A 12,937-nucleotide genomic window follows, 5' to 3' on the forward strand; every position below is an offset into this window, starting at 1 on the left:
TCAGAGGCCTGGCTTCCCCACTCAACTACCAATCATCCAATCAGAGGCCTGGCTTCCCCACTCAACTACCAATCATCCAATCAGAGGCCTGGCTTCCCCACTCAACTACCTGCTCTCTCTCGGTTCTGATCTCCCCGTTTCATCTGTGACCTGAAGGACGACCTCTGACCTCCACCCATCAACACAAAGGACCTTTTTGTATTTCCACAATAGTCCAGAGAAGCAGAGACTCCAGGTGGCTGAAGGTGTGACCCCCACACAGAGACAGGTGACCCCCCCCCCCCCCCCACACAGAGACAGGTGACCCCCCCCCCCCCCCCCCCCCACACAGAGACAGGTGACCCCCCCCCCCCACACAGAGACAGGTGACCCCCCCCCCCCCACACAGAGACAGGTGACCCCCCCCCCCCACACAGAGGCCTAAACCTTCCTCCATTCAGCCAAGTTAAACCAGGGAACTGGACACAATAGATTTATATATTAGAACATATTTTTTTATTGTGATGACAGTTTTTTATTATTATTTATTGAGAACGTATGACAGTTTTCCCTAAAGAATCATGCATTGCAAATGTATCTGATTTTACATATTTAATCAGTATATTATATTTAATAGATATTTATTCATAACATATGGCCAACACACACACACCTACGGGCAATTTAAAGTTTTTTAATTTAAAATTTGACCAATCAACCTAACACTGTGGGGGGGGGGGGGGGGGACCAGAGAACCCAGAGAACCTTCACACAGGGAGAACATGCAAACTCCACACAGGGTAGACCAGACCGAGAATCGAACCTAGATCACCTTGCTGTGAGGTGACAGTGCTAACCACCACACCGCCATGCTGCCCCATTTAATAGACAACGTCCATGAATGGAGTCAATTTGAAGTTTATTTAATCAAAACATCTATAATTTTATAATCAGTAAACCATTTAAAGCAGATTTGTTCAGTCCTACAGAGCGGCCATGCACAAACGGCATTTACAGCATTTAAATCTTTGTGTTCAGAGTTCTGAACGTAGAGAAACTTGCATTTGGTTTTCAGAGTTACTGGGTGTTGGGAGTTTGATTTCCATCATGCTGTTTCCATGGCTGCATGAGACACAAGGAATGAGCGCTGGACTTGCAGGAGTCTGGGGTGAGGGCCATCTAAAGAGGGGTCAGGGGTCAGGGGGCAATCAGACCTGCGCTTCACTGCTTCACGTGAAGGCTCCACCACGTTTCGGCCAGTGTGCGGAGTAGCGTCACTGGTTCACCAGGTACGTCCCAGTCCGGGTTTTTGAAGGTTTCTGAGAGTGTGTTTCCTGTAGATGGTGTGACAGTAAATGTTGATTTCTGACCATGTTAACGTATAAATGGCTGCACTGATGGTGTCACTGTTGTGTAATTATTATTGTGTAAACTCCATTGTGTGGATTTTCATTCCTTTCTTTTTCTTCAGTTCTCACTACATGTTCACCAGTTTCGGTGGAGTTGAGTACTAAACTTAAACCCCTTGGATCTGTTTAACCTGGTGATGGAGTTCAAGCAGGAATCAGTCTTCCTGATGGCTCTGTGTGATCAGCCATATCTGGGCTCTTATTTACACTCCATCAAAGGGCCTTTGTGTTGGGCTAACAGAGCAGGAGTCTGATGGCCTGAGTCAGACCTGTAATCTCCATTGTAATATGTATTTTGCATCGTCTTCTCTCTAACAAAAGGTAAAACAAAATGGTGTATCTTCCTCTCTTGTATAATCGGCTTTTTAAAAACATCTCAGCTCCCTTAGTGAGTGTTTCTGTGCTTTTCTGGTGTCTTAAAAGCCCTTTCTGTCACAAATGTCTGCGCAACAGATTTGTTAGTGTGCTTGGTTATATAGAGTGTAGACTGCAGGTATCTTCGTGATGATGTAAGACTGATGAGCATATTTGCACATTACATCATTTTATGCCCATTGCTACGAACAAAGCGCCACACTCTGTTACGCCGCATGCTCTGGTGGGGGGGGGGGGGGGGGGTTGGGTCAGGGGGGCGTAGGGATCCTCACAGCAGGAGTAGAGTTTCCCACGCCTCAGGTTTCCCTGGCTGGGCCGCCCGGGCACAAAGAGGGTCTGTACAGGGGGGGGGGGGGGGGGGGGGGGGGGGGGCACTGCAGTCTAACTGCCCTCCGCCACAGCAGCGTTTGTGCCTGTGTTGCATGTGTCTGCTGGGGACGGAGGGGTGGTTTCACTCAGGGGGGTGTTCTGTTACCCCAACACAGCTACAGCCCACAGCAGCGACGCCACACACCTGCTTCACATTCCTCTACCCCCAGTACGCAAAAAACAACAGGCACTCACTGTGTGTGTGTGTGTGTGTGTGTGTGTGTGTGTGTGTGTATACACCTTTACCTTAGCTACTCGCATTTCTTAACATTTTCCAGCCACTGCAGAGGTGGATGGAGAGGCTCAGATTGCCATGAGCGTTCAGATTAAATCAGATTAAACATCAGCACTCAGGTGAGTTTCATGTCAGCTGAGCTGGTAGCTGCAGGGGCGTTTCACTCACCGAGGGCTTGCCATTGTGCTCATACGTGCTCTGGGTAGAGTACATGGGGATGTCTGGGTTATAGTAGCCCAGGGAGGTGGGCTCACTCAGGCTCATGAAGCCACGCCTCCTCCAGCAACAACACCAACACAGAAGCTGTGAGGAGGAACACGCCATGTTAACGTCTCACGTGAAGGCACGGACACATTTGGTTCAGATCATGGACGAAACAGAAATTGCGTCATGGACACGCTGAGGTAGATCTTAAAAACCCTTTACAGGGACATCGAGATATCAGATATATCAAAATGAGATGTTCACTATAATAGAGGATAATCACACTCATTTATTCATATTTAAAAAATAACCATGAAAGGTCATTATTACAACACTATTGTTATTTATTCACAGCTTGTGTAAAATGTGGATTATTTGGGAGTTCTATGTGAGACTGACCAGCAGTAAAAGAAGGATGAGGAAGAGGAAGAGTATGATGGCTGCCAACACTAGGATGGCCACGCCCCATCCGGGCACGCCCTGCCCCGCCCCCACTGCTCCCGCTTCTGTTGAAGTGACCTTGTGTGGAGACACTGTGGTGGTACCATTGGTCAGGGACGTGGGGGGGGTCACAGTGAGCTTGGCAACTGTGTGAGGAGGAACATCACATGGTCAGTACTCATTAAGCCTGCAAGTGGAACCCTCCAGATGTGTATTTATTGCAAAAACAGAACCATAAAATGTAGAGCATGCTAATGAAAACATGTTGGGGGCTTCAGTCTCGCCTCATTCTTTATGTAATTTAAATACTATCATCACTCACTGTATTGCAAAATATTAAATTCTAAGAATGAATAATTGGGTTTTCATTACCTTTGGTGTAGCTTATGTTTAGAACCAGCGATGAAGAATTATCTTTATCATAATTATCAGCAAATGTGTTTTCCACAACAGATTCATTAATTCGCGAAGTGCCAAACATTGTTACTGAAGATGCGATCACAGATCCATTACTGAGGGAAAGATATTGAGAGAAAGACTTTTTGGGTCTCGGTTTGATCATTTATCAAATTTACTCCAATTATCCAATTTATTGCCACTAAAAGGTAAAATGGTTTAAAAGGACAATGAGTTGTAAAGGTAAAGTCTATGTCTAGATTTTATTCATTTTGTGTAAATTATTGCAGTGTAAATTTGACTTTGACTTTGTAAGGGATTAGCTTGTTTATACTGAAACCTGCACTACATCTGTTTACCTGAACGTCATCTCTGAAACCCCTTGATAATGAACCGAGGGTGAATGTCCAAAAGTGCTGGAAAACTTTTAAAAGATGGAAAATAGACACGCGATTAGCTTCAGCAATCAGAGACGTGCACATAAATCCATTAAAGTTTGTGCTGACTAAGAAATACTGGTTAACATGAACTGCACATTCATATAGCAAATTATTTATCCCATTACAACATGCACTTGCAGGTCTAGCATGTATGGCCTCTTAGTAATGTTTGTTTGGTGCTCTGTGAGTCATTCGGTGCTGCTGCCCTGGTGTTTGGTCAGTGTTTGTTTGAGAATCATCTCACCATCTTCTCCACTTCCTGCCGCAGTGTTTGATACTGCTGGGATTTCTGATCCTTGAGTGACTCATTGTAAATCCGGTTGGTGATTTTGATGTCAATAGTGAAGTTAGAGGAAGCAGCCACAGTTGCTGTGCTGGTTTTAGGAGCCACGGTAACATTGGGAGATGAGACAGCACCTGTAGGAGAACCACCATGCTGAGAGCACACCTTTACACCTTTACCTTTACACCTTTACACCTTTACATCAGCACGTCATGAGAGATCACACCTTTACACCTTTACATCAGCACGTCACGAGAGATCACACCTTTACACTTTTACATCAGCACGTCATGAAAGGTCACACCTTTACACTTTTACATCAGCGCGTCATGAGAGATCACACTTTTACATCAGCATGTCATGAGAGATGTGCACATACATCACGTCATGAGAGATGTGTACATACATCATCACGTCATGATGGGTAAGTACTGTAAACCTGTAACTGTGTTTAACTCTGTGCAGTGATCTATATTCTAGACAACCAAATTAAAAATCACTTTATTTTGCCAAACGTGTCACAATTTGAGGAATTTGTTTTTGAGGTTACTTTGCTAATATGAAATATGACAATGTGCAGGATTAAGTAGGTTTATTATCACAAAATATCCCAAAAAAGGAAAAAAGTTATTTTATTTAGTAAAATACCACGGAAATCAAAATGAATATATTATTCTTCAGCTAAAAATACATGTTCTAATTCCAACTTAACATGTTCTACTAAAGTGCTTTTGTGGACTAGGTAAAATAGTTCACAATATTAATATTACTATTAGAAATATCATTAGCATCATCATCATCATCTTCACCACCACCATTATTATTATAAGTAGCTGTAGTAGTAATAATGATAATCAGAATAAGAAGTTTGATTTATGTAGCACCATCCTTATACCCAAAATCACTTCACATTGAGGAACAAAACTTCTTTAGAAGGTGATTAAAATATAGAGAAAACAAAATATACTGGTTTATTTTTCTTGCTTTGCTATTTTATGTGTGAGCTTTAAGAGCTTTACATGTTCAGAAGGGTCAGTGTTGTATAAGTACATTTCTTACAAGTATGTCACCGCAATGGAAAGGTTGGATTCAAGGTGTAACAAATACTTTGACTAGTACTACTTGGACTGTTGTCAATTTTAAATATATTTGTGTCTTACCTGAAAAGAACACAGAGGTTGGATGGGTGGAGGTTTCTCTGTTTGTGGATCCACTGGTGGAGGTTGGATGGGTGGAGGTTTCTCTGGTCGTGGATCCACTGGTGGAGGTTTCTCTGTTTGTGGATCCACTAGTGGAGGTTGGATGGGTGGAGGTTTCTCTGGTCGTGGATTCACTGGTGGAGGTTGGATGGGTGGTGGTTTCTCTGGTCGTGGATTCACTGGTGGAGGTTGGATGGGTGGAGGTTTCTCTGGTCGTGGATTCACTGGTGGAGGTTGGATGGGTGGTGGTTTCTCTGGTCGTGGATGTGGGGGTCACAGTGAGCTTGGCAACTGTGTGAGGAGGAACATCACATGGTCATTACTCATTAAGCCTGCAAGTGGAACCCTCCAGATGTGTATTTATTGCAAAAACAGAACCATAAAATGTAGAGCATGCTAATGAAAACATGTTGGGGGCTTCAGTCTCGCCTCATTCTTTATGTAATTTAAATACTCTCGTCACTCACTGTATTGCAAAATATTAAATTCTGAGAATGAATAATTGGGTTTTCATTACCTTTGGTGTAGTTTATGTTTAGAACCAGCGATGAAGAATTATCTTTATCATAATTATCAGCAAATGTGTTTTCCACAACAGATTCATTAATTTGCGAAGTGCCAAACATTGTTATTGAAGATGCGATCACAGATCCATTACTGAGGGAAAGATATTGAAAGAAAGACTTTTTGGGTCTCGGTTTGATCATTTATCAAATTTACTCCAATTATCCAATTTATTGCAACTAAAAGGTAAAATGGTTTAAAAGGACAATGAGTTGTAAAGGTAAAGTCTATGTCTAGATTTTATTCATTTTGTGTAAGTTATTGCAGTGTAAATTTGACTTTGACTTTGTAAGGGATTAGCTTGTTTATACTGAAACCTGCACTACATCTGTTTACCTGAACGTCATCTCTGAAACCCCTTGAAAATGAACCGAGGGTGAATGTCCAAAAGTGCTGGAAAACTTTTAAAAAGATGGAAAATAGACACGCGATTAGCTTCAGCAATCAGAGACGTGCACATAAATCCATTAAAGTTTGTGCTGACTAAGAAATACTGGTTAACATGAACTGCACATTCATATAGCAAATTATTTATCCCATTACAACATGCAAATGCAGGTCTAGCATGTATGGCCTCTTAGTAATGTTTGTTTGGTGCTCTGTGAGTCATTCGGTGCTGCTGCCCTGGTGTTTGGTCAGTGTTTGTTTGAGAATCATCTCACCATCTCCTCCACTTCCTGCCGCAGTGTTTGATACTGCTGGGATTTCTGATCCTTGAGTGACTCATTGTAAATCCGGTTGGTGATTTTGATGTCAATAGTGAAGTTAGAGGAAGCAGCCACAGTTGCTGTGCTGGTTTCAGGAGCCACGGTAACATTGAGAGATGAGACAGCACCTGTAGGAGAACCACCATGCTGAGAGCACACCTTTACACCTTTACCTTTACACCTTTACACCTTTACATCAGCACGTCATGAGAGATCACACCTTTACACCTTTACATCAGCACGTCACGAGAGATCACACCTTTACACTTTTACATCAGCACGTCATGAGAGATCACACCTTTACACTTTTACATCAGCATGTCATGAGAGATCACACCTTTACACTTTTACATCAATCAATCAATCAATCAATCAAATTTTATTTATATAGCGCTTTTTACAACAGTTGTTGTCACAAAGCAGCTTTACAAGTGCCGAGTCCTAGCCCCCAGTGAGCAAGCCAAATCAGCACGTCATGAGAGATGTGTACATGTCATGAAAGATCACACCTTTACATCAGCACATCATGAGAGATGTGCACATACATCACGTCATGAGAGATGTGTACATACATCATCACGTCATGATGGGTAAGTATTGTAACCCTGTAGCTGTGTTTAACCTGTGCAGTGATCTATATTCTAGACAACCAAATTCAAAATCACTTTATTTTACCAAATGTGTCACAATTTGAGGTATTTGTTTTTGAGGTTACTTTGCTAATATGAAATATGACAATGTGCAGGATTAAGTAGGTTTATTATCACAAAATATCACAAAAAAGGAAAAAAGTTATTTTACTTAGTAAAATACCACGGAAATCAAAATGAATATATTATTCTTCAGTTAAAAATACAAGTTCTAATTCCAACTTAACATGTTCTACTAAAGTGCTTTTGTGGACTAGGTAAAATAGTTCACAATATTAATATTACTATTAGAAATATCATTAGCATCATCATCATCATCTTCATCACCACCACCATTATTATTATAAGTAGCTGTAGTAGTAATAATGATAATCAGAATAAGAAGTTTGATTTATGTAGCACCATCCTTATACCCAAAGTCACTTCACATTGAGGAACAAAACTTCTTTAGAAGATGGTTAAAATATAGAGAAAACAAAATATACTGGTTTATTTTTCTTGCTTTGCTATTTTATGTGTGAGCTTTAAGAGCTTTGCATGTTCAGAAGGGTCAGTGTTGTATAAGTACATTTCTTATAAGTATGTCACTGCAATGGAAAGGTTGGATTCAATATATAATTCAATAATACTAGTACTACTTGGACTGTTGTCAATTTTAAATATATTTGTGTCTTACCTGAAAAGAACACAGAGAGCCCAAAGACCCAGTGCAGTGATGTTTCTCTCATCGTAATGTACATACTCAGTAGTGGAGATCCTGCAGCTTGTAAGCTTTGTTAGTTGGTTTTAGTTCCAGGAACACTGTGCTGTAGACACTGCAGAGGGAACAGTCTCTTTATTGTTAGAGCACCTGAACAGGTATCCGAGCCAGTGGGGTGGGGCCAAAACTGCTTCATCAGCCAGTGTGGGTACTGCTTTATTAGCCAGTGTGATTACTGCTTCATTAACCAGTGTGGTTACTGCTTCATTAACCAGTGTGGTTACTGCTTCATTAACCAGTGTGATTACTGCTTTATTAACCAGTGTGGTTACTGCTTCATTAACCAGTGTGGTTACTGCTTCATTAACCAGTGTGGTTACTGCTTCATTAACCAGTGTGATTACTGCTTCATTAACCAGTGTGGTTACTGCTTCATTAACCAGTGTGGTTACTGCTTCATTAACCAGTGTGATTACTGCTTCATTAACCAGTGTGGTTACTGCTTCATCAGCCAGTGTGATTATTGCTTCATTAACCAGTGTGATTATTGCTTTATTAACCAGTGTGATTACTGCTTCATTAACCAATGTGGTTACTGCTTCATTAACCAGTGTGATTATTGCTTCATTAACCAGTGTTGTTACTGCTTCATCAGCCAGTGTGGTTACTGCTTCATCAGCCAGTGTGATTATTGCTTCATCAGCCAGTGTGGTTACTGCTTCATCAGCCAGTGTGATTACTGCTTCATTAACCAGTGTGATTACTGCTTCATCAGCCAGTGTGGGTACTGCTTTATTAGCCAGTGTGATTACTGCTTCATTAACCAGTGTGGTTACTGCTTCATTAACCAGTGTGGTTACTGCTTCATCAGCCAGTGTGATTATTGCTTCATTAACCAGTGTTGTTACTGCTTCATCAGCCAGTGTGGTTACTGCTTCATCAGCCAGTGTGGTTATTGCTTCATCAGCCAGTGTGGTTACTGCTTCATCAGCCAGTGTGGTTATTGCTTCATCAGCCAGTGTGGTTACTGCTTCATCAGCCAGTGTGGTTATTGCTTCATCAGCCAGTGTGATTACTGCTTCATCAGCCAGTGTGGTTACTGCTTCATCAGCCCATGTCTTTGGTTTCTTTGTTTCAATGTCATAATCTGAGCATTTCATCCCCACATCATGTTTATTGACAGCATCATTTTACATTGAACATCTAAAACATAATCCATGATCATTTTGACAGAAATGTCTATTATATATTTTTGTGTGCAAATACTCAGTAAAAGCAGTACTGTTAAAATGTGATAAAATAAACAAGAATTTAGGCCAAACTCTTCATTCGGGTGTCCACCCTATGATCTAACACAATCTCAACAGAAAGTTGAACACAAACAACATACACAATGCAGGGACAAAACAACACTGGCTATGACCACTTCTTCTTCTTCTTGATATTGTTGTTTTTGTTGTTGTGATAGTGATTAATAGTGATAGAACACCGAATTATTTTGTGTGTTGTTACCCAGTCCTCCACTAGTGGGCAGTAGCATACTTATGATTTACCTAAAAGTTACTGCGCTGCATTACTTCAAGGGTGTTGCCTATTTACATTTTTATTGCTTTTGATTCGTGATTTTTTTCAGCATTTATTTATTGACATGTTTGTTGGCATGTTGTATGAATCCTAAAATTAAATCAACCCATCACCATTCACAAAATAATTTTGAATGTGGCTCATTTGTGAAAGAGCCTGGCAAATGCGCCGGAAAAGTAGCATTAAACACAGCATTATTCCAACAGCGAGTGATAATCTGAAATAGGTGAATGTTGTTTTCCTGCTTGCTAAATACCACATACACTGCTGTAAATGGAGACGCTCAGCCCCATGCTTTGCCGGCTTCTTAGTTGACTTTAGGCGGTACTTCTCCTCATTAAAATGTGTAAAATCTGAGTATGCAAAAAAAGTGGCTCTTGATGTTTCTAAATTTCTTTTGTTTTAGTTATCTGCTCCTTTTCTTGTTGTTTTTTTTTTCTTTCTTGGCCCCCTATCCCCTCTTTGTTTTCTTGACGTTTCTGTACTTTGTTTTCTCCTACCTCTACGAGTGATGTGTATTTACTTGTTATTCTTCAATAATAATAAAAAAAGATAATCTGAAATGGGTGTAAGATTGAGATTAGCCAGAGAACAGGCGGACGGCGCCGTTGACACACTGCGCATGCGCGTCCCTCTCAACCCCGGAAGTGATGTCACAGCTCGCCACGTTAATGTCCATATCATTTTATATGATATGGGTTTGTTTTCCAGGACTAAATGCAGCAACAGGAAATATTAAATTCATTCAGAGCGTCAACCGAATGAGCCAGTGAACATTAGTTGTGTTTACTTAAATACACCTGTAAATAATGGCGAGAATTCAGTTTGAATCGTATATCAAACTTATTTGTCGCCCACAAACTGATCCACTAGTATTAATTTCAATAATATAAATACATGATGGTAAAGAATAAGTGACTGTGACATTATAATCCGTGTATCATTCGTTCATTTGATATTCAACTGAAAATCAAAATAAAAAAACATTCATTATTTTGTTTTTCGTTTTGAATATAAATTCATTTAATTAAAGATTACATTATTATATATTATAAATGAATTATAAATTCATTTAATTAAAGATTTATTTGAAGGTGGTAAGACGCGTGCAGAGATTCCGTGCACGTTGCGTCAAATACCGCGATAAAGTTGGTATCACGTCCGCATTCAGAATTCGTTCTTCAATAGCTTTAAGACAGTTATAGCAAAAGAGCCAAAATATGCAAATTCTATTTCTAGCAACATAAACAACCACCTACAACTCAGGAATAGGCGTATTTTACATCGGGAATAGGCGTATTTTAAATTGTAGATAACATGTTATTTAAAATAACTGCTGTCACCTATGCAACGTCTAAGGCACCGAATTCTGAATACACGAACGTGAAACCAACCAACAGTGGTTTTCCCTTGTGTGGTCCGGTGTTATTTGTCGTGTTTTGTAGTGCTCGTTTACTTTAGTCTCTGCCGTGTTTTCTGTGCTTTGTATTATTTCAGCATTCATACTTATATAAACGTGTTTTCCTTTCATAATCGCTGTGGTCCTTTATATTCCTTCGTGAGTGTTTCTGTGAAGTGTGTTCTCAGTATGCCTCGTAGTCGCGCACTCTCCGTATGCGCGCGGTTCACTTAGAGGAGACTAGTTCCGTTAAAGTAGGTGCCAGCTCTTTATCGCGATTGTGTCCAACCCTGACTCCCACCACGTTACACAGTTATTGGTAGCTATATTATTTATTTCAGTAATTCCATTCAAAAGGTGAAACTTGTATATTATACTCTTGTTTCTTGTTTGTTGTTGTATACTCATTCACTGCACGTATAGGCCTACTGATATATTCAAGAAAATGTGAATATTGTGAAAAGGTTCAATATCGAAGACAATATTAAATAGCTAATAAACTAAAACTGGTCTCTCAGTCTAGTTCTGTATGCTACAGTCATGGGGAAGAACAAGTATTTATATATTAAGTGCATCCTAAACAACAACCTACAACTCTTATATGGGTATTTGTACCTTGCACCAATTTGTTGTACTCAGTTGTTGTCTTGTTATTTCAATAGCTTTTAAATGGTCCATCAGAAGACCACCTAAGAAGTTGTATTAAAGTACATCCTAAACAACAACCTACAACTCAGACATGGGTATTAACAGGTGCTGTTCATAAAATTAGAATATTATGAAAAGCTATTGAAATAATTAGATAAAAACTCACCACCACTATTAGAGGTGGTAAGAGGTAGAAATAGAAATACCCATATCTGACTTATAGGTTGTTGCTTAGGATTGTGCCTAATATATAAGGGCTTGTTTTATGATCTTATGATGTACCGTTTAAAAGCTATTGACATAATTAGACAAAAACTGACCACCACAAATTGGTGCAAGGTAGAAATACCCATATAAATGTGCCATAATTTGTCAATTGTGATTTTTTTTTCACCGCAATCAAAATTTGTCCTCCACTTTTTACCCATCTGTGCAGTTAGAACACACACACACACACACACACACACTAGTGATTACTAGGGGTCTGTGGTGCACACACACACACACACTAGTGATTACTAGGGGGCTGTGGATCACACGTGCCCAGAGCGGTGGGCAGCCCTAGCCCGGCGCCCGGGGAGCAGTTGGGGTTAGGTGCCTTGCTCAAGGGCACCTCAGTCATGGCCTCAGGTCTGGGAATCAAACCCACGACCTTCCGGTCACAAGACCAGTTCCCTACAATCAGACCATGACTGTCCATTGTATTACAAGTTGTTTTACACAAAGTGCATCCTAAATAACAACTATATAAAAGTTGTAGATTGGTATTTAGGATGCACATTGTGTAATACAACTTGTTTGGTGGTCTTATGATGGACCATTGAAAAGATATTGAAATTATTGAAGAAAAAACCAGAGTGCCCAGTGCTCTGGGACCTTTACTACCGCCACTTGCGTCCGTGTTAACCGTGTTAATGTAATTTGCAGACGGTGCCTTAGATGTTGTAGCGGTCACAATAGTACATTTTAAATAAAATGTTGTATACAACTTAAATATGTATATTCCTGGTGTAAACAAAGTTGTAGGTATTTATTTTGTTTGCCAGAAATGAGAATTTGCACATTTTGGCACTTATTATTGAAGAAAGAATTCCGAATATGCAAACGTGAAACCACTTTACCGCAGTCAAACGAAGACCACGAAGAACAACTTCCGGGGCACACAAATGGGTCGAGTTAAAAAATCAAAATCAAGTTCGACTCCGAATCCGATTTTTAATTTAGCTATTTTTGTTTGGATCATTAAATAAAAAACTGAAAAATACAAGCCTGGTTTGTTTTTTTGTTTTTATATTCAAAACAAAAAACAAAATAATGAATGGTTTTTTGATTTTCCGATTTTGATTTTCAGTTGA

General features: G+C 40.1%; 1 protein-coding gene across 1 annotated transcript; it reads right to left on the reverse strand.

Moving 5' to 3' along the window:
* Window positions 1-466: 466 nt before the first annotated feature.
* Window positions 467-8,073, reverse strand: LOC143487696 (uncharacterized). The gene is made up of 11 exons (XM_076986773.1): window positions 7,928-8,073; window positions 6,557-6,729; window positions 6,231-6,295; window positions 5,848-5,987; window positions 5,292-5,621; window positions 4,093-4,265; window positions 3,768-3,832; window positions 3,385-3,524; window positions 2,971-3,158; window positions 2,536-2,670; window positions 467-1,313 (listed from the first exon to the last, which is right to left on the reverse strand). Exons 1-11 carry the CDS (start codon window positions 7,989-7,991, stop codon window positions 1,254-1,256), a joined length of 1,533 nt encoding a protein of 510 aa, XP_076842888.1. The 5' UTR covers window positions 7,992-8,073; the 3' UTR covers window positions 467-1,253.
* Between the last annotated feature and the right edge of the window lie 4,864 nt (window positions 8,074-12,937).

Source organism: Brachyhypopomus gauderio, unplaced genomic scaffold (assembly GCF_052324685.1).
Source record: "Brachyhypopomus gauderio isolate BG-103 unplaced genomic scaffold, BGAUD_0.2 sc49, whole genome shotgun sequence".
Lineage (NCBI taxonomy): Eukaryota > Metazoa > Chordata > Actinopteri > Gymnotiformes > Hypopomidae > Brachyhypopomus > Brachyhypopomus gauderio.